At 34.9% G+C, this 27,393-nt stretch overlaps 1 protein-coding gene across 1 annotated transcript; it reads right to left on the bottom strand.

The window, feature by feature from the left end:
- Positions 1-20,670: 20,670 nt before the first annotated feature.
- Positions 20,671-25,418, bottom strand: LOC141668289 (uncharacterized). Its single transcript, XM_074475109.1, has 8 exons — positions 25,297-25,418; positions 23,301-23,386; positions 23,110-23,177; positions 22,284-22,348; positions 21,620-21,726; positions 21,251-21,300; positions 21,039-21,121; positions 20,671-20,948 (listed from the first exon to the last, which is right to left on the bottom strand). The coding sequence occupies exons 2-8, from the start codon at positions 23,356-23,358 to the stop codon at positions 20,834-20,836; spliced, it is 546 nt and encodes a 181-aa protein (XP_074331210.1). The 5' UTR covers positions 23,359-23,386; positions 25,297-25,418; the 3' UTR covers positions 20,671-20,833.
- Between the last annotated feature and the right edge of the window lie 1,975 nt (positions 25,419-27,393).

Raw genomic sequence — 27,393 nt, 5'->3', positions numbered from 1 at the left:
ATCATTCCTCAAACTCTATTGCCTTTATATTCCTTTCCACTTCAGTTTCTTTTTATTTTCCTTTCTCTTATCATTATTTCATGAACCCACTAATCATTGACTTCAAGCATCACATCGTTCTGGGATTCTTGTCATCAGAACGAATCTCGACAACTTTTACAACTTAGCTTCATATTTCATCATACTCGTCCGCCTTTGTTCTGACTCTAAAGCTTTTACACTATCTCCATAACCTTGGGAATTACTTTCCCGAAAACAATTGACTGAACTTTAATCAGTTTATTCTAACCTCTGGCTCCGTGCCTTTCTTGGCCTTTCACCAGTGGTGGCCCTTCTCTTAGGAGGGTAAGTGACAAAAATAGTCTTTTGTGATTCGTCCATCATTTAGAATCTCAAATGATAACTATATTTCCTTTAGCCAGGCTCTTTCCTCGACTGGGTCAGCTTGTTCCTTGGAACTCTAAGGGCTTAGCGACTTAAAGGTCCTGAAAGAATTTCTCATCGCATTGTTTCTTCAGGGTGGTGGTTGGGGATAATAGTCTAAGTTCTGTCTAGAAAGGTCCATAAATTTTTGTATATGAGTACCGTCTCGGGTCTCCTTTCCTTACTCGACTTCTGTTTCCTTAGTCTGAACATTCCCTCCTCCTCCCCATAATCGGGGTCCTCCTACATATTTTAAATCCTCATTTTCCACTTCATCATGTTATGGGTTCCTTCTATCTTGATGGCGACCTCCCAGACTATCACGTTCAGGGTTTGCTCTAAATCTTATTCCTCAACCTAGCTTTCATCTAAGATCTCATCTTTAAGCTCTTGAACATTTGGAACCCAAATTTTGTAGGAATACCTCATTATTCCCTTATCATCTTTCTCGGTATTAATCTCTTATCTATTTGTTGGCTCTCTGCCTTCATTCATCACTTTTTCTGGCACAATCTGTTCTTTTCCAATAATTCGGGCTGTATTGCAATCTCAAACAGCTTTTCGGTACCGGCTCCGGTTACCTTCACTTCTATTTCCATTTTCTCAAAACCTCTTATAAACTCTCTCAAAGACATTATCATCTTGAGTCTCTCCTTTTTACTAAGGGCATCAGCCACCACATTGGCTTTCCCCGAATGATAAAGAATCTCATAATCGTAATCCTTGATTAGCTCTAACCACCTCATTTGGCGCATGTTGAGCTCTTTCTGCGTGAAAATGTACTAGAGCACTTATGGCTTAGGTAAATCTCGCACTTCTCTCCATACAAGTAGTGCCTCCAATCTTTAGGGCAAAACTATTGCCACGAGCCCAAGCTCATGGGTGGGGATATCGAATTTTATATTCCCTTAATTGTCTTGACGCGTACACGATTACCTTGATGTGCTGTATAAGAAGCACCTTAATTCCTAATGCGAAGCGTCTACAGATCACAAAATCTCCTTTTCCATCCGGCAATGCCATCATAAGGGCCGTCACCAATCATTGCTTCAGTTCTTAAAAGCTGTTCTCGCATTTCTCTGTCCATTTGAACTTCTCAGTCTTATGAGTAAGCCGCGTTAAAGGGGCTACTATCTTTACAAACTTGAACGAACCTCTGGTAGTGACCGGCCAATCCTACCTCTGGTAGTCGCCCTAACCATGGTCATCAATTCCTCAGTAGTCCTTTATTCATTCTTGTTAGGATCCTCCACGAGATCCTCCTCAGCAACAATCCCATCTAGGACAACATCCTCAACCACTACATCCTCAATATGAACATCATCCGGTCCTGCGTTAGGACGCTCTATCGGATCCACAATCCGATCTCCAATTAGTAATAAAACATCATCGCGCTGTTGCTCCTCAACCTCAGGGTTCGGAGTCCCGCTACCATCTACGATAACGAACTACGCTTCTATCACGATAATTATAAGGGTTCCCATAAGGGTTTTAACTGTCAGTACTACGTTAGGTAGCCCGACTATGAACTTGGCAAGAGTTCTTATTATCTTAGTGAACTTATTATTTTAACGTCATATCATCTCTGAGGTTTATAACGCTTAGCTCTGATACAATTTCTGTAACACCCCCAAATCCGGAGTCGGGGATCCTGGTTGTCACGAGTTCCATTTCCCTTAATAACACCCAATCTTAATAAACAATCAACTACTCTGTACTGTGACCCCATAATATCGTTGCAAGGTGATCTCATATATCTAACCTTGTCGCAACGTTTATCTGAAAATCTTTATCATGCATAAGATAATCATTAACTAGATATAAGTTTAAAAGATGAAGTTACAAGATACTCCAATATACTTATATCTTTTCCAAATACTACTTGAACTACCACCGTTCAAGTTATAATCAGTTTCAAAAGTTCATCACATAGATGAGACCACAAGATAAGACTTGAATAGATTCAATCTTTGAAATATTATTGAATGAAATGAAGTTACGAGATACTTCATTAATTCCTGATATATATATATACACCTATATATATATTTTATACACTCCTTGAAAACCTCTGTTATGAAAATTATAAACAGAGTTGCAATATCCAATAAATTTGGAAAGGAGAAAACCTTGGCATAAACTTGATATCTTGCTGATCAGGCAAAGATACCAATAAGTAACCTTTTCTACTAGTAGATGGATGAATCCCCCACTGGTCATCACCCTGGCCGCATTAGGACCTTATGCTGGACTGCCACTCAGCCACTTACGCATTTGATGGACTCCCACTGAGCCACTTACAATTTCATGGACGCCCACTGAGCCCATGTTGCTTATGCCGACTCAATAGATGAACTTACTTCCCGAACAATGGGCAAGTAATCAATATGTTTTCTCAAAACAGCAACCTCGTTGCGAATGTAAAATACACCACTGAGCCGGATCCCTCAGGTTTTGAGCGAGTATTTAAATCCCCTTCGAAAGGAAGATCTTAAATATAAAAATGAATTTTGGGATCCGCTTTAACTTTTAAAAATCGTTTTGAAGACTCGAAAACAATTTTTAAGAATGTTTGGAGTAATGCTGATTTAATGAAATAAATCAGTCCCGATATGTTAGAAAATATCTGAATATTATTATTTAAATAATATTCCCATAAGGATAATCTTTATAAAAAATAATTTGAAGTAGAAGTTTTAAAACTCATACTTGAAATGAATAATAAATAACCAAAGATATACTTATACGAAAGTACGATCTTTATTTGAATAATCGAAAATAAGTTTGATTATCGAAACATTATTCTTTAATAAAATAAAGAATATTATTTAATAAATAAGCGGAGTCATAAGTCCTCGAATGAGTATTCAAAATAATATTCATTAAATAAAATAAATGGAGTCATAAGTCCTCGAATGAATATTCAAAATAATATTCATTAAATAAAATAAACGAAGTCATAAGTCCTCGAATGAATATTCAAAATAATATTCATTAAATAAAATAAACGGAGTCATAAGTCCTCGAATGAATATTCAAAATAATATTCATTAATTAAAATAAAGTTATCGAATAAACCTTATTCGATTAATAGTTTTGAAAACTATATCTATATATATATAAATATATATATATATAATATACTCGGGAACATCGACTCCCGGTTTAGAAAAATATCCACCTTCGGGTCCCCTATACTAAGGGTATACGCAACTACTGATTATCTCTAGCATAGGTATTATGCAGTTTATAAGCAATTGAATCAATACTTAGATATCAAGATTACGAAACAAGCTTGCATATATACCATATCAACATGCTCCAATATATCGCAAGATTTGCTATTTAACCAACATGCATTTATCACAAGATAATGCATAAACATATATACATCACAACAACAGTATAACGGGTAGAATACTTGCCTGAGTGCTCCCGGATAGACTTAAGTTTAGAGTGGGTCCGATAACCTATGAACAACAATCATAAGTCAGAATTAAACCCCGGTCGCTTAAGAAACTAGACTTTAACCATTTAGAGTCCTAACGTTCCCTTTCGCGCTTAACGATTCACTTAAATCGCTCGAGTACCCTCGGCTCCACCATTTTTAATAAATTAGCCATTAAGAGTTTTAAGGCGATTCTTTCGCGAGGACCTTACCAACTGCTTAATCCACTTAAAATAATTTTTTCATACCCCAATTAGTCATTTAAGGTCCTTAACCAAGATTTCAAAGTAAGGCGAGGGGAAATGTTTCGTTCGCGAAACGCCGTTACTTAGAACGGTCGTTTCTCCTAAACCGTACATCGGAATCAAACGAACCACATATCAAAACGAAGCTCATAATATGAACTATCTAAACATGGCAATGGTCAAAACATAATAGGGAGTTCTCGGGTCCTGATGTTAAGAGCAAAAACAGTCTAAAGTAAATCGGACATTACGACGGCTATGTTTACGCGATTTCCCAAATTTTTACCATTCCAAATCATATCAATCCAACTACCAATCAACATCAACTCAAGATACACATCAATGCTACTGATTTCAGTCATAATAATCTCAAGGATCTCAATCCAATCATATATTATAACATCTCCAAATTCAACTAAACTACTTAACAATTAAGCTCGAATCATGCTTATCATTCAAATTACTACTCATCCATCCAAACCATCTCCAAACTTCAACATTCAAACTTATTACTAAAGGGTGTGAAGATTTATACCTTTCTTGGAGGGTGGAAATTTACTAGGAAGCCTTATGGAGCCTCCTACAAACTTGATCTTTCCAAAGAAATCAAGAACACAAAGTTAGGCTTTAAAGTTTCTAAAAGTCCTATTGAAAGAACTGTAAAAATGAGGCTCTTAACATGCTTATTTGGACGAGACTTGTGAACAAGAGTTGTAGGCCATCTCAATACCTTTCCAACGAGCTATAGAACCCAACATTTGAGTGAGTATTAAAGGAGATATGGCAGTTTGAAGTTGCTGTGTTTATTTTGGCCGAGAGCTTGATGAAGAAAAGGGAAGAGCTTTTGTGTTTTTTGTGATTTGTTTTGATTTGCCTTGGTTCGTTGACTTTTGTTTTGTTTTAATCATTTTTAACCATGAAAAAAAAATTGTGTGGTTATAAATCAACCACACTTCTTTCCCTTATATCATGCTTTGGTCATCATGTGATGTCACCCTCCACACTTGTCCTCTTCTTGTTGGTTTGATGATATTATCATCCCTAACCTCCTTGATTAACTCTTAATTGCTTGCCTAATGACCACTGATCTGTTATACGATTCGCTTAACTTTCGTTTTCGTTTATCGTTTGAGGGATCATACCCGGGATCTTATTACTTAGGTTTCTTTAACCTTTCTCAATACATTATATTCCTTTCATGATCCTCTCTTTTAATCCTTGAATTTAAATCCTTTTTATTTTGTTACCTTATACTCAATTCTTTCTGTATCTGGTAGATTTTCGGGAAAAATCAAAGTGTTCGAATTTGGATTCTGACGATTTTTACATACACTTATTTATCATATAGAGTACTAATAATATCCCAGAAGATCAATAAAAGAGCCCCTACATAGTGTGGCATGAAAAGTTTTCTTATTCAGCATAATCAGCAAAACACTATTCATAAGGGTTTCAAAAATTCCAAAAATTGGGGTTATTACAGTCTGGATGAAGATGAAGATGTCAGCTATGTCAATCTAGCCCTCATGGCCAAGTCTGATGAGACAGAAACAAGTTCCTCAAGCAATCAGGTAAATACTACAAACCTTGCACATTTATCTAAAGCTAAGTGTAATGATGCCATTAACGACATGTCTACAGAGTTATATCATTTGCGTGTTACACTTAAGTCTCTTACTAAAGAAAATGCTAAAATCAAAGAAAACAATTTATTTTTGAGTGAGAGGAATAATGTGCTTGAGTCTCAGTTTATTGATTTTGAGAAATTAAGAATTGAGTGTAAGATTGCTGAGGAATTAACTGAGTCCTTAAAGAAGGAAGAAATTTTGAAGAAGCAACTCGAGTGTGAACAAGAGATGATTAAAGCATGGAAAACATCCAGGGATGTCCATGCTCAAATCACCAAAGTTCAAGGAATCGAGTCCTTCTGTAATGAAGCCTGGAAAAAGAACAAAGAGAAACTAGAACCTAATTTGGTAGATGGACTGCTAACAGATGTAGACTCGACGGATGATGAGGATCATCCGTTGGATAACAAAAAGTGTTATCCGCCGAATATTATCCGCCGAATGATGAAAATCATCATCCGTCGGCTGTGAGCAAGCCCATCAGTAAAGCCAAACTAGTTAAGCTGAATGAGAAGTATGGGTCTGTTTCCAAGAACTTTGTTTCAGGAGAGTCGAGTCAAGTTAAGAAAGGGAAAAAGGCTAATGTTGGTCACATGACTGTCAAACAGTTAAGTGACAGACTTGAAAAGATTGAGGTAAAAATAGAGACTAAAAGGAAAAACAACAGGAATGGTAAAGTAGGGATTAACAAACACAATAACTACACACCTGATAAAAATGCTCCAAGAAAAATCTGTGTCAAGTGTGGTAGTGTAAATCATCTGTCTATTAATTGCAAATCTGCCATGCCTACTTCCATGTATGTGCAACCTTAATTTCCTAACATGAATGTCATGCCTCCTATGCCTGTTAATGCTATGTCTACACAGAACATGAATGCACAGTTTGCTAATATGCCATTTGCACCTAATCCTTATTATGCTGCATATAGTATGCCACAAATGCCATTTAGCATGCCTTACTGGAATAACATGTTTACACATAGCATGCCATTTCCTGTTAGTCATAATATGCATCATAATTCTATTGCAATGAATGGTTTCAAAGGCTCAACTCAAATGACTAAGGATGAATCTGAAATTCCTAAACCAAATGAGATAAAGTCTAAGAAACAGAAAAAGAAAGCTAACAAGGCAGGACCCAAGGAAACTTGGGTACCAAAATCAACTTGATTTGATTTTGATGTGTGCAGGGAAACAGAAAGAATCTTTGGTACTTGGATAGTGGTTGTTCAAGACACATGACTGGTGATTCTGCCCTGCTCACAGAGTTTAAGGAGAGAGTTGGCCCAAGTATTACTTTTGGAGATGACAACAAGAGTTATACTGTGGGATATGGCTTAATTTCAAAGGACAATGTCATCATTGAGGAGGTTGCTTTAGTGGATGGTCTCAAATACAATCTGTTGAGTATCAGCCAGCTTTGTGATAAAGGCAATTCAGTAACCTTCAACTCAGAAGCCTGCGTTGTGACTAATAAAAGAAGCAACAAAGTGGTTCTCACTGTTGTGAGAAAAGGAAATATTTACCTAGCTGATTTCAACTCATCTAATGCAGAATCTGTAACTTGTCTTCTCAGTAAAGCAAGTCAGGATGAAAGTTGGCTATGGCACAAGAAGCTATCCCACTTAAACTTCAAGACCATGAATGAGCTAGTAAAGAAAGAACTGGTCAGGGGCATTCCTCTAGTGGAGTTTTCTAAGGATGGACTGTGTGATGCCTGCCAAAAGGGGAAGCAGATTAAAGCATCATTCAGGAAGAAACTTGATTCAACAATTGAAGAGTCTTTGCAACTGTGCTTCACATGGATTTGTTTGGACCAGTCAATGTATTGTCAATCTCAAGGAAAAGATTTTGCCTAGTAATTGTAGATGATTTCTCAAAGTTCTCTTGGACATATTTCCTAAAGTCTAAAGATGAGGCTAGTGAAATCATCATCAATCACATAAGGCAAGTCAATAATCATCCTGATTTCAAGGTTAGAAGAATCAGGAGTGACAATGGAACTGAGTTCAAGAATTCTGTCATGAGAGCATTTTGTGAGGAAAATGGGATTCTGCATGAGTTTTCAGCAGCAAGGACTCCATAATAGAATGGAGTAGTGGAAAGGAAGAACATATCACTTATTGAAGCTGCAAGGACAATGCTTGAAGAATCTAAGTTACCAACATATTTCTGGGCTGAAGCTGTAAATACTGCATGTTACACTCAAAATATTTCTCTGGTTAATCAAGCAAGATGCATGACTCCCTATCAATTATTCAAGAACAAGAAGCCAACTCTAAACTTTCTTCATGTCTTTGGCTGCAAATGCTATATTCTGAGAAATCAAACTGATCAAAATGGGAAGTTTGATGCTAAAGCAGATGAAGGAATTTTTGTTGGATATGCTGTTGGTAAAGCATATAGAATCTACAATCTAAGAACCAACATTGTTGTGGAATCAATACATGTTGTGTTTGATGATAAAAAGATTGAAGGACTGAAAAAAGGAGATTACCATGAGAGCCTCAAATTCGACAATGTAGAGATGGTTAGTGATGACACTGATGATGAAGGTGATCAAGAGAATGTATCTAAGGATAATGCAGATAAATCTACCACCAATGAAGCACAAAACTCAACATCTGTCGAGTTGCATAATGCTTCATCCGTCGAAAGGCAATTTACGTTATCCGTCGGGAGACAACCAGCTTCATCCGTTGGTACTCAAAATTCACCATCCGTCGGGTTATCAAAAGGAGCAGGAAGTCAAGACAGATCACCTATAGAAAGTTCCCCTCTCTCAAATCAAAGATCCACAAACTCAGGGGGAGTTTCTAACAATCAAAACTCAATCACATGTCAAGACAACAATGAGGTTTCTTCATCTAGAGCTAATCTACCTCAACAAAGGAAATGGACAAAAGATCACCCCTTTGAGCTTATCATTGGTGGTGTTTCTTCTAGAGTTCAAACAAGAAGGGCAACTCAGGAAGAATGTCTATACAGCAGCTTTCTTTCCAAAGAAGAACCAAAGAAGGTAGAAGAAGCTTTGTTGGATCCAGATTGGATTTTAGCTATGCAGGAGGAGCTAAACCAATTTGAAAGGAATAATGTATGGAAGCTGGTGCCCAAGCCTAAAGGAAAGAATCCAATAGAAACCAAGTGGGTATTCAGAAACAAGATGGATGAATATGGCATAGTTGTCAGGAATAAAGCTAGATTGGTTGCCAAAGGCTACTGTCAACAAGAAGGAATAGATTTTCATGAAACATTTGCTCCTGTTACAAGACTTGAAGCCATCAGAATCTTCTTAGCCTATGCAGCCCATGCCAATTTTAAATTCTATCAAATTGATGTCAAAAGTGCCTTTCTGAATGGAGATTTGGAGGAAGAAGTTTATGTCAGTCAACCTCCTGGTTTTGAAGATCCAAATTTTCCAGAACATGTATATTATCTTCTGAAAGCACTTTATGGACTGAAGCAAGCACCTAGAGCCTGGTATGACACTTTATCAAAGTTCCTTTTGGAAAATCACTTCACAAGAGATGAGAAACTTTGCAAAAAGTTTGCCAAATTGATGCAAAGTAAGTATGAAATGAGTATGATGGGAGAACTAACTTACTTTCTTGGCTTACAAGTTAAAAAAGTTAGTGATGGAATATTCATTAGTCAAACTAAATATATTTTTGATCTTTTAAAGAAGTTTGATCTAATGGATTGCACATCTGCAAAAAGTCCCATGGCCACAGCAACTAAGCTTGAATTAAACACTACTGAAAAGTCCGTGGATATTTCAAGTTATAGAGGCATGGTTGGCTCACTTATGTACTTAACAGCTAGTAGGCTAGATATAATGTTTGCTACATGTTTATGTGCTAGATTTCAGGCTGATCCTAGAGAATCTCACTTAATAGCTATTAAGAGAATTTTCAGATATCTCAAGGGAACACCAAACCTTGGCATTTGGTACCCTAGAGAATCTGGTTTTGATCTAACTAGTTATTCAGATGCAGATTATGCAGGTTGTAGAATTGATAGAAAGAGTACAACAGGAACCTATCAATTTTTAGGAAACAAGCTTGTGTCCTGGTTCAGTAAAAAGCAAAATTCAGTTTCTACTTCCACAGCTGAAGCTGAATATATTGCTGCTGGCAGTTGCTGTGCACAGATTTTATGGATGAAAAATCAATTGCTAGACTATGGTTTGCAAGTTGAGAGGATTCCTATTTTCTGTGATAACACAAGTGCAATTGCCATCACTGAAAATCCAGTACAACATTCAAGGACAAAGCACATAGATATCAAGTACCATTTCATAAGGGAACATGTAATGAATGGTACTGTGGAACTACATTTTGTTCCCAGTGAGAAGCAGCTTGCAGATATCTTTACCAAGCCACTGGATGAATCCACCTTTTCAAGGTTGGTAAGTGAGTTAGGTATGCTTAATTACTCTTAAATCTATCTGAGTTAATTTGCAAGTTGGAATGCAGCCAGAAATTTAATTGATTTTTCAGTTTTTGGATGAAATTTTGGCTAAGTCAAAATTTATATCTCGGCGGATGACCCTTATCCATCGAGTTTGGTCATCCGTCGAAATAGAATTTGCTAATAAAAATCAATTACTTTTCTGGAATATTTTATGTCTCGACGGATAACAGTTTATCCTCATCCGTCGAATTGTCTTAATCTCAGCCGTTAATTCCCTGTACATTATCCATCGAGTATACTTACAGTTTGTAAGCATAACACGACGGATAATGGGTGGAATTTTTATAGTTTGTTTTTAAACGGCTATTTTAGCCAATTTCTATTGGTCACTTTATTTTACTTTATTATTTTTATCAGTTATTTTTGAGATAGTATAAAAGCTTATTTCATTGCAATTGCTTTTCTTTTATCATTCTCAATTCAACTGCTCTAATTTCATTCTCTCTCAAAGCACTTATTCTCTTTCTCTTCAAGCTCTTATTCTCTAACAATGGCACCTGTTGTAAAGATTATGTCTCAAACTGGGTTCATTTATGAGAAGAACAATTTCACTGCATTAGTGAACAAGGGTATTCAGCAATCGGATGACTATCACAAGATGATGGACTTTGTGAAGAATTGCAAGCTCAATTATGCTATGCTGGAATCACCCACAGTCTTCTGTGAAGTTGTTGAAGAGATGTGGACCACTGCTACCTATAACTCTACAGATAAGACTATCACTCTAACCATCAAAGGTAAAGAATTCTGTATAAATAGTGATGTGATAAAAGCATGTTTCAAAATTCCTGATAACAATGTGACTTCACCACACACTGACACTGATATAGTCAATATGCTCAATTTCATGCACTTCCTACTTCTAAACTGAGTGATATTAGGAGAATGGGTCTTAGGAAAGAGTGGAGTTTCTTGTGTGATGTAGTTACAAAGGTTTTCTCAGGAAAGATCAGTAATTTTGATTTAGTGAATATTTCCATGCTTAACATGCTATACAAGCTAGTTACAGATAAATTTTATAATTTCAGTGATCATGTCTTGTTTGAGTTAGGTTTTAAATTAGGGGAGTTAAATAAAAGAGGTAAAAATGTGTATTATGCTAGATTTCTTATGTTATTAGCTAACCACCTCTGTGAAGAGATTGTGCTTGAGAACCCAAACAACAAACTGGATTGTTGGGTTCAAGAGAGAAGTCTCATTGCAGATTTGAACAGGGCCAATCATCACAAGGATGTGCCAATGTTCTACTTTCCTGTAATGCAAGCACCTCAGGTAAGTGAGGTAAGTTCATCCATCCCTACAACTATTCCAACCTCCACAATTTCTTTGAGTTCAAGAGTAGCTATGGCAACTGTGCCAATGACCAAACAGTTGCCTACCAAAGCTGTCAAACCTACTATTATTTCAAAATCCAAATCAAAGAAAGCCCCCTCTGGTATCTCCCAAAAGATGCCAGTTGAAAAATCCACTAAAGCCAAAGAGGGGAGTGTGAAGGAGGGTAAGTTAGGTGAGGGAAGGGGTGAACATAAAAGAAACCCCAAGAATAAGGTTGGAGAGTTGAGTGAATCCCAGCCTAGCCACACTGCAGTTTCCCAACAAACTGCATTGCTTAAAAAGGACAAAAGCTCATTTCTAGTTGCATCCTCCCAAAAGGATGTGGCTATTGAACAAAGCTCTCAACCAAGAGCATAGGCCAAGAGGGTTAGGGACACAAGCTCACCCCAAACTTATGCCAGAAAGAAGAAATCAAAAACCTCTGGGGATGCACAGGGCACGCACACTGTGCAAACTGGTGCTAAAGACACAGTCACTGCACCTTCACAAATTCAGCTTGATGTGGCTCCAATAAATGTGGAGTCACAGCCAAAATCTCTAGTTATAGAAGCACCTCAAACACCATACTCACCAATAAATTCTCTGGATGTGGATATGATAAACACATCAATTCCTGATTCCCCTTCTTTAACTCTGTTGGGGAAGTCAAAATCTAGTGCAAGCGAGCATCATCTGTTAGATGATTTGTTGGCTCACTTGTCAATCCTTTCGGGAACTATTGTGTCATCTGTGCCCAAAATATCTTCAATCAGCACAGAGTTAACAATAGTTTCTATTCTCAACTCATTCATTTCTACTCTCTCGACGGATATTGCTCATCCGTTGAGTAGTGATTGTATGCCGACGGATAAGCCTAACAGCAGTTAACCGTCGGATAGCAAAACCACTCACTCGATGGATATCACTCATCCGTCGAGTATCTCTGCACAGCTTTAAACTTCAATTCTTTCAAGTATAGAAGATTTAGTGGTTGTACAGCCACTCTTAGGATTGAGAGAGAAGAGTGTTTTGAGTGAGAGTCTGGGTTGCTCCCAGGAAAAAGGAGAGGAAATGAGTGAAAATTTGCAATTCATTTCTTCAGGATTGGGAAAAGGGAGTGAGAGGAGTCCCACCTTAGTAGGTGAAGGTGAGGGTGTGAGGGTGGGAAGCCAGGGTGAGACCCTGATGCAACAAAAGATAGAAAATGAGAGAAATGCAGGTACTGGAGCAATAAGGATGGATGTCATTGCCATGAATGCCCAGGATGCAGACAGGGAATGACTATCTCAGCATCCTAAAGCTGTTATAGATTATACTTCTCTTGATGCTGAGGCATTTACTCACCCTGTTCCAGCTTATCAAATTCTAGCTGAACAGGGCAATGACAATACAGAAAGGATGCTCAATCTGGTGCATACTACCCAGTCTATGCAAAGGGCTAAGGATGCCATCACAGCTTTGCCTTCTACAGCTGGTGATGTGGACTATGAGACTGGGGGTTCAGCTGATTTCTTTGGAGATGGGAGTGGGGATAGTGAAGATGAAGCAATGGACATAGGGGGAGAAGTAGGCTCAAGCTCAAGGTCAGGTATGCCATCATGGGCATTCTCAAAGAACTGTGATGAGCATTACTTCAAGACAACCCTGATCCAGTTAATCAATCAGACAAATACTGCTCTTCAAACCACTACCAATGCAAGCACCAGGAAGCTCCTTCAGGCACATCTTGCCTCCCTGCAACTTCAGCAAATACAAGGCTTCCAGCATGCTAGAGATGTGAATTCTATGAAGGGTGATATTGAGGAGATGAAAAAGGCTATTCCAGACAGGATAGATTCTAAACTTTCAGAAGCTACAATGCTTGACATCAAGAGGCAATTAAGAAAAAATTATGATCTATCAACCAAGATAGATGCCTTGGATACAAGAATGTCAGCCATGGAAGCATCTTTGACTGCCGTTCATCTCCATCAAGCCCAACAAACTGATCTACTTCAAAAACTGGTGGCAGCTCAAACCCCCTCCACAGCTCAACTTGATGATAACAAAAAGGGGGAGAAAGGAACAAGTGAGGGGGAGAAGCTTCAGATACAAATCAGTAAAGTAATTGTGCCTTCAATTACTATCTCAAAGCCACCAGTCACAGATGGTATAGATCTGATTCAAGCAGCAGCAGCCAACTTGAAAGTTGTTGAGAAGGAAAAGTTGAGTTTGGTCAACTGGGAGAAGATTGATGAGGAGATACAGAAGAAGTTTGAACTTGTCAAGGAGCCAGTTAAGTCAGCCATCCATCACTCTCAAGTCAAGCAAATTAGTGTGAATGAGATAAGCATGAATTATCTGGAAAGAGGACAATCTTCCTGCATCAAGTCTCCAAAGGCTGAAATTATTCTTAAACCAAGGGCAAACTACTCAAAATCATCCTTGAAGAACCCCTTGGACACTGTGTATGAGACACCCAAGCCTGATGAAAAGAAGCTTCTGTCAAGATCAATTGCCTTCTATAAAGATCCAGCTGATTCAGCTTCTAAAAGGAGGATTGCTAAGATTTTCAGGAATGGGAAAGAAATTTGTGTGGTGGCTGGACATCCTCAATTTTCTCAAGCAAAGAGAGAAGAAAAAGCTAGATTGAAGCAAGAAAAGAAGCAGGCTGCTCTAGATGCCAAAAAGGCTAAACAGAAGAGAGAGCAGATTGCTATCTTGGCCAAGCTACATGCTGTAAATTCATCACAACAAATTCCCTCTCAACCATCTGAAGCTACTGAATCAAGGAAGCAAGTTGAAGAATAGAAGAAATCTCCAAGAAAGAAAGAATTGGCTAAAAAACCTAAAAGGAGACTAGATATTGTTGACAAGGAATTGGAAGATCAATTTCCTAAGGAATCCACACCAGCTACAACTCAAGAAACAAAGCCCTATGTGGTATTTGAAGACATAAGGGTGGTGGATCCCTACAGGAATATTCATAGTGAACCTATTGTGCCCAAGGATGAGCCAATAGAATGGGAGAACATGCCAATTCCAGACTTCAATCTACCAATCCTTAGCAAGCCAAAAAGGACAAAGTCAAGAGCAGTCAAGAAAGTGAAGTTGTCACCTCTCAAATCCAAATCTATAATCAAAGTTCAGCCCAAAGTCAATAGGGCAGACTATCTGTACTTGTGTGACATCAAAGAATTTTCTGATCTAAATCTCTATCTGGATGAACTAGATGAAGTGAGAGGTATCGATGCATACAGAAACCTACCTAAAAGGTTAGTGTTCAAGTACAAAGGAGGAAAGGAGATTCAGTGTCCACTTCACAGGATTCTTCAAGAGAGCCAAGCTGTACTGATTAAAGTTTATTCATCCTTCAAGAAGAACTTTGGGTTCAATGTCACTGCAAGAAGACTAGTATTGAAGAAGATTGAAGAACTAAGGAGTGTTAGAGCTAAAGATGCACTCCCAAAGACTCTAATCATCCCTAACACAGGGAGAAGAGTGCATCTAAGGCCCTACTGGCTGATGGAGTTCATTGATGACAAAGGTGTGAGAAGATTCTTCAGATTAGAAGACCAATTGAGTATCTCTAGCAATGAGACTCTTTTGGAAATGCAAGGAAAGCTAAATCTCTCAGAATCTGATGAACTAGAATTCCACAGACAGCTCCAAAATCAGATTGAAGAAAACAACAGAAAGCTTGGAAGAAGATCCAGACCTTCAAGGAACTAGATAAATCTGCTCAGGCTAGAGGAGCATCTTGAAAATGACTGTGAGCTAAACTTTTTGCATTTTGTTATTTGAAGCACTTTTCAGTATTATCTACTTTCTTTTAAAGTTGTATGTTTAGGATGTTTTGTTATCATCAAGTATCTCTTAATTTATGGCTATAATTCCAGTAGACATAAATTGGGGGAGATTGTTGTGCATATGTTGTGTACTTGATGCTTACATGAAAAAACACCTAAGTAGATTTTACTTAGTGAAATAATGTAGCACTCGATGGATAAGAATTATAGTCCCGACGGATAACTCATTATAGTCTCGACGGATGATGACTTATTATCCATCGAGTGAGTAGCTTATGTAATAATAAGTCTGTAGCACATTTCTGCATACACCTTTGTATAGATTATGTAGTAGCATATAAGTCATGTTGACTTTAACTAGATATGCAGAATAGGTTGATTAATTGTACATAGATGATGTCTTGTAATTCTGCATAAATGAATTGAAGTCAAGTGCCAAAATAGCTACCGACGGATGATTAACAAAGCCATCGACGGATGATCAAATGGCTATCAACGGATGTTCAATATAGCAGTCGACGGATGATCAATAAAGCCATCAACGGATGATCATAAACTCGATGGATGATCATGTACTCAACGGATAAAGAATTCAAATATCAGTTGACAGTGACAGCATAGTCACATGCGTCGAAGTGTATGCAAATGGAATGAGGAAGCCTATTAACTCGGTAATAGAGAACAAAGTAGCAAAGTATTAGACCCGATAGTTTTTATATTGATCATGTCTTTTGACTTTGTAATCTTGGTAATATATAAACCAAGAAGTAACAAATAGAAATAAGTATCTGAGATACAAAAAGTGAGAAACATTTGTAAGCAGAATTCTTAGCATTTCTCTGTATTCTCAGTAGTTCAATATTTGTAAGCAGGTGTGAGCATTCTTGCACACAGGGTTCTCTCGATATATAATATATATCTCTAGTGGAATCATTCAAATCCACCAGAAAGTTTTTAAAGACTCTTGTTTTTAATTACTTGTGTTTTGATTCACTTAAGTTTTATTCCGCATTGTGCTAATCAATACACTTATATTTATATTTGAGTTAGAACATTTTATTTCAAGAAAAAGTTTCAAGAATTATATTCAACCCCCCTTCTGTAATTCTGGTCTTACTGTTAAGGGACTAACAGCTACAATCTCGATGGATGTTCAGTTGTCATCCGTCGAGACAGTAAAGTTCATCCGTCGGGACTATAATAAAACATCCGTCGAGAGCTACAAAATTCACTAAGTTAAATCTACTAAGGTATTTTGTTTAACTTATCATCAAGTTCACAACATATTCCTAACATGCTGACTACTAGATTGATATGCAGAATAGGTTGGCTAATTGTAAATATAAGATGTCTTGTAATTCTGTATAAGTGAAATGGAGTCAAGTGACAGAAAGACTCCCGACGGATGATCTATAAAGGCTCCTGACAGATAATCAACATTGCTCCCGACGGATGATCAACATAATTCCGACGGATGATAATATTCAAATTAGCAGTTGACAGTGACAACACAGTCACATGCGTCGGGTGTTTGCAAATGGAATGTGGCAGCCTAATTGCAGGATTTAGATAACAAAGAAGCATTACCATTTCCATGCAAATATGAAGATATTCAAAGATGTTGAAAAGAGTAATGTAGCAACATGAAGTTAGACTAGATATAATTTTGTTTTATTATCTTGTCTTACTATCATGTAACTTGGTGATATATAAACCAAGAAGAAGCAAGTAGAACAACTAACTAAGTAAGCATTATTTTTCAGAGAGATAGAAAAAGCTGTATATGTTAAGAATTTCTCTTTAAGTTTGTAAGTTCACTTGTAAACAGCTGTGTGCTATTCAAGCATCACAGAGTTCTCATACTAATATTTATATCTGGTGGATAAATTCAAATCCACCAGAAAGTTTAAAAGTTTGTGATTTATTACCTTGTGTTTTGATTTCAATTTAAGTTTCATTCCGCACTTCTTGCAAAATCAAACACTGTTATATATTAAGTAAGAATAGTCTTAAAATTCAAAAAAAAGCCAGCATTACATTCAACCCCCTTCTGTGATTCTTGTTGCATTGTTTGGGTATTACAGATGTACGTGAGAGTTAACAGTTGGAATTGAAGGGAGGAGAGAGAAGAGGTTGGATAAAATTTGTGTGGTGGAGATTCAATTCAAGCTGTAAAATTAGTGGTTGTCATTGGTTTCTAGTTTTTAGAATAAGGTTGGTTTCTATTTGACCATCTCCCAATATATATAATAATGTGATAAATTCTAAATATTTGCAATAATATCACAAGATACCTAGCGCAACATTAAATTTTAGTTTTTGGACAGAAAATTTAATTTACGATTGGTACTCTCCACGCAATAATCAAGTATTTATAATTAATTTATGTCAAATAATAGGCCTTTCTTTGGACCGACTTATTGTTCACATGAAAATCTTAATATTGCGACACACTTATTATTACAAGAATATTTTAATTTTGGCCAAATATTACCTTCCTTTGGGCCGATAAAATTTGTATAAAATTAAATATTCTATCGTCATAATAATATTTTTTAAATTAATTAATCTACAGAAAAGAAGTCATTTTGGCAATATATTGCTTCAATCAATTAATTTAAGAAATAATAGACTACTTATATAAATAAATTAATATTGATTTGCCGATATTTAATATAATTCACACGTATATATTTTCTTTACTTTACAACTTACTAACTGAATTATGTAAATGCTTGGTCCTATAATGCATCTAAATTGTTACGGCTAACAAAGATTAATATAATCTTAAAAAATTAAACTCGGCCAAACAGATTAACAGAGGTATATATTCGCAAAACCAGATTATGAAACAAGACTCAGCATCACTTTACAATACATTATTTTACTATATCATAATGCATGACATGATTTAGCCATAAAATAAAAGGAAAACATAAATAATGATTATAGAAGCATTAACTAGAACTCTATATCATTATAAAGTATATGAAGTTGAAGTCTCCTGACGTGATCCATAAACAAAATTAACTAATCAAATTTTATTAGAGCATCTACAACCACGGTAGCTAAAATAATTAGCCAAATTATTATTATCTATAATTTTGTTGAACCTGCAAGCATATAATGATAGCTATATTCAAAAATATTATTTTTACCTATTTTTCATATACTCAAATACATATTTTAAATGATAAAATAAATTTATTTAATACTTAATCTAATAAAAGTATAAATAAAATATAAATGTAATGAAAAATGTTGAATGTAATTGCAATTTAATAAATATTAAAACTCAAAATATATAACACATTTAAATATGAAAAAATAATAATGAATAAAATCTATCATATATTATAAAATATATAGGTCTATTATATTTTATCATATTGGATTTATTACTGTTTTTATAAATATGCAATTGTATGTCAAAATAATTAATAAATTTGGTTAATAAGAAAATAATATTTTTATACTTAATATTATATAAGCTAAAAATATTAAATATAAAATAAGAATTTTTATCCATATATATTAAATATAATATAAATCTAAATATATAATATGTATAGTTATATGTTTAAATATGTCAGGATATAATTATTGCTAAGATGAAGGATATTATTTTTACCTAATATGTATATTAGGGTGACACCTAAATATTTTAGCTAAGAGGTGAACACGGTTGAAGTTGTTCTTACACAATAATATCAAACAAAGTAGAATTTTACCGGTAGATAACGAGAATTGGTTCATGTCTTCCATATTTGTACCAAAATAAAATAAAATTAAAACTACGATTACTTCGTTGAATGTAACCGAGAGACATAATCTGCATGTACACTATATAGTTCATCTTGGGTAATAATAATCAAACGGATTCAACCATTGATAAAACAAACTATATGAATCAATAACTAATACCCCAATAATTAAATATGAATGCTCTGATTTCAATTGATAAAATCTAATAATTCTATAAATACATAATTCAATAGAAATAAGGACCATAATCATCATATCTAATTATCGAGATTAAACCAAAGGCGGAAGCGTACCTGAATCCATAAGGTTATAATTGTAACGGTATCAACGGTATCTGAATCTGAATAATATTCTTGAATATTATTTTCCTCAACCAATACTCGTTAGGGTGTTTCTCAATGGCTCTCTGGAGGATAAGTTGTTAGTATACTTGATATATTGGGCACTATAACCTTTTTATATACCACCTAATAAATCTTTCATTATAATTTAATTAAACCAGATATTAGGTATCCACTTATTAGGTCCTTATAATAAATTAAAATTTATTGGGTTTCTTATTTAATCACTTAATTTAAATCAATATAATAAATAACAAATATAATTGATATATTTATATGTAGCCCATAAAATAATTATTATTATTAAAATAATAAAAACAATTAAATCTTGATAAATTGCCAAAATACGAAAATTGTCGAAAACAAAAATAGCTAGTGCTGTCTGAAATTTTTTTGTTGCATTGTAAAACATCGATCATGGTTGATTGTTCAACATAAAAATTAAAAGAAAAAAAATTAAAATCTTTCCTTCCGAGTTCGGACAAGATGTCAATCGAGAACCGGCAAAATCAGCCTTTGCTAGCAAGGCACAATTCCGCAGAGCTATTGAGATGGGGGGTTCCATTTACTTACGTTGCTGCCAACTTTTTTATGCCAGCCAGGTGCCACAGCTCCTCCAAGAGACAAAGCAGTTATATTAGGGGACGGAAATCCAAAAGGTATACTCCAAAGTGGTGTTTCGAATCATTCTGTACACCTACATATCCTTGCTAGAGGCTTGTTTATTTAAACCGATATTTATGGGAGAAAAAGATCGAGAAAACTCTGTGATGCTTGAAATCATTGCCACCAATCATGTATAAGCTACTCTTCTTTTTTGACAAAAGCCTATTGTAGTTTGGTGCAGATTCTGGCCCTTCTGTTTCCTATAAAAGGACTTGGCAAACCTGAAATCAACTTTGTAAGTCGATGTTGCAATCATCTTCACAGAACACATAATTTTGTTAAGGGGAAAACCAATAAAGCTAAAGAGATGTCTGAACAGAAAACAAAAGAATGATCAGCTGAAGATTTAGTGCAACTCAAATTGGACAAAACACATCGTACTTTTGACTTCAAATACGAGAAAAATAATAAAAACTGAGATCTCACTATCTTGTCACAAAAACTTGTTTTAATTATTTTACTACTAGCCGAGATTATTACAGCATGGTGGTTGAGAACAAATGAATAAGCCTTCAAGGCAGGACATAGACTTGTGTATCCAAATACATACAAGTTCCACCTGTATATGTAAATTAAATACCAATAATATAATATATTCTATTTAATATATAAATTTGTGTTGCTACATGCGCAGCTTTACCATACACGACTTTTAAATTCTCAAGTAATGGGAATGCTACAAAATTGGCAAACTCACGCCCTGACTGTCAATATCTTAAGGCTTTCTTCACAGTTGACCTTTAGTGCGGTTTTGGTTTATATCCATCAACAGCAAAATTTCGAGTAGCAGCAGGCAGTGCTAAACGAAGTCCATCAAGTTCGGGACTTGCAATGACTTGACAACCCAGTCGAGATCTGCATCGTATTAAACACAACTCAACCTTGTTCAGTAAAGAATAAGTATGCTATATTACAAAGCAAATGCAATTTAGGGAAGAAACCTACGTTTCAGTGAGGCCAAAGGCAAGGTCTAGCATGTCATTTTCCTCGTCAGTCGGATCTTCTAATTTATTGTAATACTCCATATCCTAAGAAAAAAAATCACTACAAGTTCAGTTTCATTAAAACGGTTGCATGAAGTCATACTGCCAGTGAGCAGTACTACTAATGCAGAAAAATTTGTTTCACAATTTATCCCAGCGCAGGGAGACACATACCATCACAATTACATGACAAGTGGAACAGGCAAGCGATCCTTCACAAGCCCCTATATTAAAAATCAAGTTTAATTAGCTTCTACATGTAGATGAAATACCAAAATAACAAGCAACCTAATTACAAATTTCAGATTGTCAGATTGCGTAATAGAATTTAAGTGCAGCAAGTACAATTATTAGATGCTACTAGTGCATGTATTAACAAAACAGACAAAAAGAGCTTCATCAAATTAAAGACCATATATAGGTATATTGATGAATCAAAAAAAAATATATACACATTATCTTTACCACTAAAAACAGAACACTCAAGTCGGAGATCATAGCATTAATACACGGCCAGTTCAAAGTAATTGTCCAAGTGCTTACCTTCAAGTTCTATGTCATTTTCATGGGCAGCTTCTAACATAGACATACCAACAGGGACCTTGATGGTCGTCTCCTCTCCTCCATCGCCAACAAATGTCACGGAAATTCTACAGAATTACATAACAAGAAAAAATTAATTTATAATAAAGTAGCTTAAGTACTGTTTTGTATTATTAACTTAAAAAAATATCACTTCGCTTTCACTTCGCTTCTAATGAAAATTTTACAAGCATGGGATTGCACAAAAAACAACGAGCCTTTCAGAAAGTGTGAAAAATGCAGTAAAAGCTACAAAGCATCAGGAGGCGAATCAATGTACAAGCTAATTTCATCATTATTCAGTTATATTTATATGACACTAGTAACTTAATCTAGAAGACATCTAAAGCAATAGAGTGAAAGTATCCCATCTCTCTTAGCCATAATTTGTCAAACAATTAATGCTTTTCTCTTTACTTCCACATTCTTCAGAGTTCAGATTCCTTGCAAAACTCTAAAATTCCGGACAGAACCAACTAAATGCTCAGCCCTACTTCAGATTCCTTACAAAACTCTAAAATGTCAAATTTGTTTTCACTCTAAATAATCCAAAGCCAGTTGTACCTTTTTACTAGAAAGATGAAATAGTGAAGAGATTTAAATCTGAAGGGAACCAAAAACTTACTTTTGCTTTTCTTTACACCCTTCATCTGTAGCTTTATCAGTCGTGGAAAAGAACCGTTCCTGCATCTGATAAAAGAAAAAAATCAATTCAAAGCTTAAGAAAGGGCTAGTATGAAACTGGAGTTCAACATAGCATACAGTCAAAGAGTTTTCTATAATAAAGGACAGACCAGATAACAATTAATGGGAAAAATATCAAAAATAATATAAAAATGGATGCAAGCAATGCATCAAAATATATTTTAAGAGGAGCAAAAGCTATTAATGTGCAACATTAGACATCCGCCTATTTAAATGATTCATCCTACACAAACTGCTGTATACTAATTATTCGACTTGCGTTTTTCTGACCACCTGAAAGTGTGGCCAAATAGCCAAAGTGGATGAAGTACAGCTATTTGATATGGGAAGGAGCAGAACTCGACCTGGCGTCATTAAAGAATAGAGGAAGCAGAACCTCATGATGACATGACACCATCCTCACCTTCCACCAGCATATCACCACCAGTTGTTATAATCCTTTTAATCAGATTATTACTTCAATTATCACCCTTATTTTCCCCATAGAATTCCTTAGTTTATGTGCTTATCAATTTAAACACATAAATTCGATAAAAGTTCAAACTAGCCTTCGATGTAAAAAAAAAGTACTTTGACAAATCAGATTCCAAAGCATGCAGTCAAGCATCAGGAACATTACTTAACTTAACACCATACATAGTAGTATATGGCTCATTTCTTGATTTCATACATTATAGAGATCACAAAAATTGAATGGCTATGTTGAATGAAAGACAGAAAAAAATTCAGCAGAAAATAACACTGACCAGAGACTGCAAATTTCGATGCCGAACCGCGTACAAATATGGTGATCTTGATGTAGATATTGAGGGCTCTGTGCAATGATTAATATGAACATCCCCAATTAAGCAGATATAGAAATTAAATCACATTCAGGCTTTCAGCTATCAATCAACCAAACATAGAGAACTATTAAATTAAAATAAATAGAAAATACCTCTAATTAGATGCTCGGCCACCCTAGCTCCAAGCTGAGAAAATTTTGAAATAAACATGGTTGCAAGTGCACAGTGGCTATAAAACCTGATGCATGATAATTGATAAGCAAAAATCATGAAATTAGAAATATGCAAAAGGAGACGGTATAAAGTAAAACGTACTACAAACTATAGTTCAGCAGTCTTCAGTCTAATACTAAACTATAGTTCTTATTCTAGCTACGCAGACACAAACACAAAATAGCCAGAGGTGAAAAAAGACAAGAGATATAAACAAATACACTAAAGCAAAATACATAAATATACAAATGTACATTCTTTGGTCACTCGTATATTGTTTCATAGATTTATAGCTGATTTCCTATACTACGAGGCCAGGCTAGGTCCTCAATAGATTTTTATAAAAAAAGATCGGTCACCGTTAATAGTTATTTCATAGGGTAAAAAACTCATTTCCTATACTAATTAATCCCTCAGTATCACCACACAAACCTCAATTGACTATACTATAACAGTATTCAAACAGATGGCAGGCATAAAACACAAGAACTTAAATTCAAAACTCAACTTCACGATTACAGTTTACGAATCACAACTACAACAAACAAAAAACGTAATAAAAAACTCAATTACACCTCTTAAACTATAAAAACAATTAGGCACACTCCACAAATTCAGTTAAACCCTAAAAAATGAAACTAAATAAAATTTCAGGCAAGGAGAATGCTCCAATAAGTAACCAGGACTAAATTCAATTACAGAAATCACTACACACACACTAATTGCAACAGCTGTCCTAAGAATTGTTCATTTAAATTTGGAAAACCTAAATTAAATAAACAATACATACATAAATACATACATGGATAGATTAGTAATGTAAATGTAAAGACATGTTTGCAATATACAAATCGATGCCAACAAAATTATTACCTGAGAGAAAGTGATTTAAAACAAAGTAAGTCAATAAACGAATTGTAATGACTTTAGCAGATGTTACAAATGGAGTTCTTCACTTTCGCCAGTTTGGGCCTGGTAACATAAACCTTTTCAACAGCCCTCCGGGCTAGGTCTTTTTATGGAGTAACAGGCTTGGGCTTTAATTTTATACTAGCTCTATAGATTGTACGGGGATGCTCTACATTGTCCTTCAACCCCAAACTACTACGGAAATACAGTTAATTCTCCTTTTTTCTTCAATTTAAAGCTTTTATTTTCCAATTTTTCACCTATACTTATTTTTCACTTGCTGCTGCTGTTATTATTAAATCCATTTTTCTCTAATTTCGATTTGCTTAAATCCCGCTTCAGATTTATCTATTATCAGGTTATCCATTTTATGTGTAGATTTCCTTAGTGGAGCAGGAAAATCCCTAATTTAAAGCTCTATAATTTTATTAAGCTTCACATTTTTATTAAGTTATCCACTCGCACATTGTTTCATAGAGTTATAGCTGATTTCGTGTACTACGAGTCCAGGCTAACTGCTCACTATAGAGTTTTATAAGAAACAGGTTGGTCACCGTTAATATTACTAATTAATATCTCTGTATCGCCACACAAACCTCAATTGCCTCTTTCGAACAATGTGCAAACAGGTGGCAGGCATAAAACACAAAAACTTTAATTCAAAACTCAACTACACGATTACAGTCTACCAAAGATTGCAGTTTACGAATTACAACTAAAGCACACAAAAACATCACAAAAGCTCACCTACACACTCCACAAATTGAGCTAAACCCTAAGAAAATGAAATAAAAATCGAAGCTTTAGTCACTTTCCACATTATACATTCCAACACAAATATATACATACAAGGTAAGTTTTCTAAGTTGCTTCACCACAATCATGACCCATAAAGTGATTAAAATTAATTAATTAATTAAAGAGTAATAAAAGAAATTCAAATTATAATTTCCTAAAGCTTAAAATAATATGTAGTTGAATAATAAAATTGAACACAAATTGGGGAAAGGAGAGAGATGACGGTACCGTTAAATATAGACGGCGAAACTGAGAATCGAGAAGAAGGAGATGAATAGCTGCAAACCCTGAAAGCAAACGTGGGGGGGGGGTGTTTTCAGAATTTTCAAGATTTTTTTGGCAAAATTTTATTCTTTAAATTCACTTTTGATTCGATTTTAAGCCAATATTGCAATTGTAATTTGGTAACTTTTATTTTAAAATATAAATGATTTCACTTTAATTAGGGTATTTTTAAAATTTGAAAAATACTCAAGGTCGTCAATTATTTTTTAAAAAATTGCAAAAAAAAACTTTTTTATAACAAATACTATTTTTCAATTTTTTTTACAAAAGTACGATTTTCTCCAAGTCGATTTAATTAGATGCAAGTTTCGACCATTTTTTACAACTCCATGCAAACTCAAAATCAAATGCAATCAAAAAACTCTATTGAACTAGTTGTATATCAGCTTGATTTTGGTTAATCTTGATTGCACCGTATTTTTGACAAAAAAATCAGAATATAATAAAATTGCAAAAAAAAATTTTGAAAAGTTAATATTTATGATAATTTTTCTTTTAATTATACTAATTTACACAGATAAATAATGAAAAGAATATGAACGAAAATCAAATATGTGTCCTTGACAGTAAAAAATGTATTGAAGATGACATATTTCAATTTCATTTTTTAAAAAGACATATGGAATTAAAATAGAAGATTGCATATATATTGTTGGGAATGAATACAACACAGAGGGGTGAATGTGTTTTCTTAATTTTTAGGTTTTTTAAAACTATTTTGGATATGGTGAACAAAACAGTCTAATTTGTAGAGATATTGTGTTTAAACATAATTAATAACGCTTGCACAACAAACACAGTATTTTCAAAATTCACTTAACTTTGTATTAAAATTAAGTATGTCTTGTTACAATTTTCTGGGTTCTTTGTAAGTAAAGAACTCAACTTCTATCTTGAGAGAATACAAGAGAAACTAGATCTGTTTTGTTTCAACTTAAACAAAGGACTAGTGTTTACTTTATATATTAGTAAACACGGGTTTACACAGCATGTAATAAGATGTACTAAACCCTTTCTAAGCTGTCACTTATACTTTTCATGTATGGCTTAGCAAATCTTTCCATATCTTGTAATCTGTGACCTTCCTTTGTCAGTTAATCTTTGCCCTTAATCTTGTACTCTTCAAGCTGCTTTTGTAGACTTTTCAATTCAGTGATTGAATTGTTTGTTAATTGATTATCTTGGATCTTTAACTTGTTTGCATTATGTACTTGAAAAGTATGTCGAGATCTCAAGTTTGATCTATAGAGCAGTGGCATCTCGATAAATATAATGAATTATCGAAATCTTTGAGTTCTCTATAGGTATACTTGACTTGTCGAGGTATCTAAATACTTGCACTTGAATTGACTTGTCGATATGTCTGAGTTCTCTACATGTGGAACTGACTTGTCGATATCTCAGAGATTTATATATATATTTTCACTTGTCGATGTCTCTAAGATCTCTATGTGAGAAATTGACTTGTCGATATCTCCAATCTTCATGTCTTCATTTTGACTTGTCGATATCTCCTAGTTCTCGATATGCAGAAATATCTTGTTGATATCTCCAATCTTCATGTCTTCATTTGATGTATCGATATCTCTAAAACTTCTCGATAAGCCATTCCGGACTTCTTGATAAGTCATTCTGTACTTCTCGAATAACTTCTCTATATGACTTGATCTGTGACTTGTCGATATCTTGACTTAGAATATTTCCCATAAAACAGATTTATTCAACTCCAATCTTTTGTATCATTTCTCTGAGGCATGATCTGTTTTGATCTTCTTCCATAGTTTATTCCTTAGGCTTGAACTGTTTACAAGAAAATACTCCAGTCTGATCTTTTAACCATTTTACAGTCTCGAGTAATACAATACAGAATATAAATTTAATTACCAATACAATTGAATCTTAGGGTTGTCAATTTGACTTAGTTTTGTTATTGTAAAGGCATGTCTTGCATAACAATCTTCCCCAATTTGTGAGAAGATTGCTTATCACAAATTCATGCATGTTACAAGAATAACCCCAAACTAAAATCAAATACATGAA

The sequence above is a fragment of the Apium graveolens genome, chromosome 1, assembly GCF_009905375.1.
Source record: "Apium graveolens cultivar Ventura chromosome 1, ASM990537v1, whole genome shotgun sequence".
In the NCBI taxonomy this organism is placed as follows: Eukaryota; Viridiplantae; Streptophyta; class Magnoliopsida; order Apiales; family Apiaceae; genus Apium; species Apium graveolens.
The sequence above is the reverse complement of the archived record's forward strand: the minus strand, read 5'-3'. Positions and strand labels throughout refer to the sequence as shown.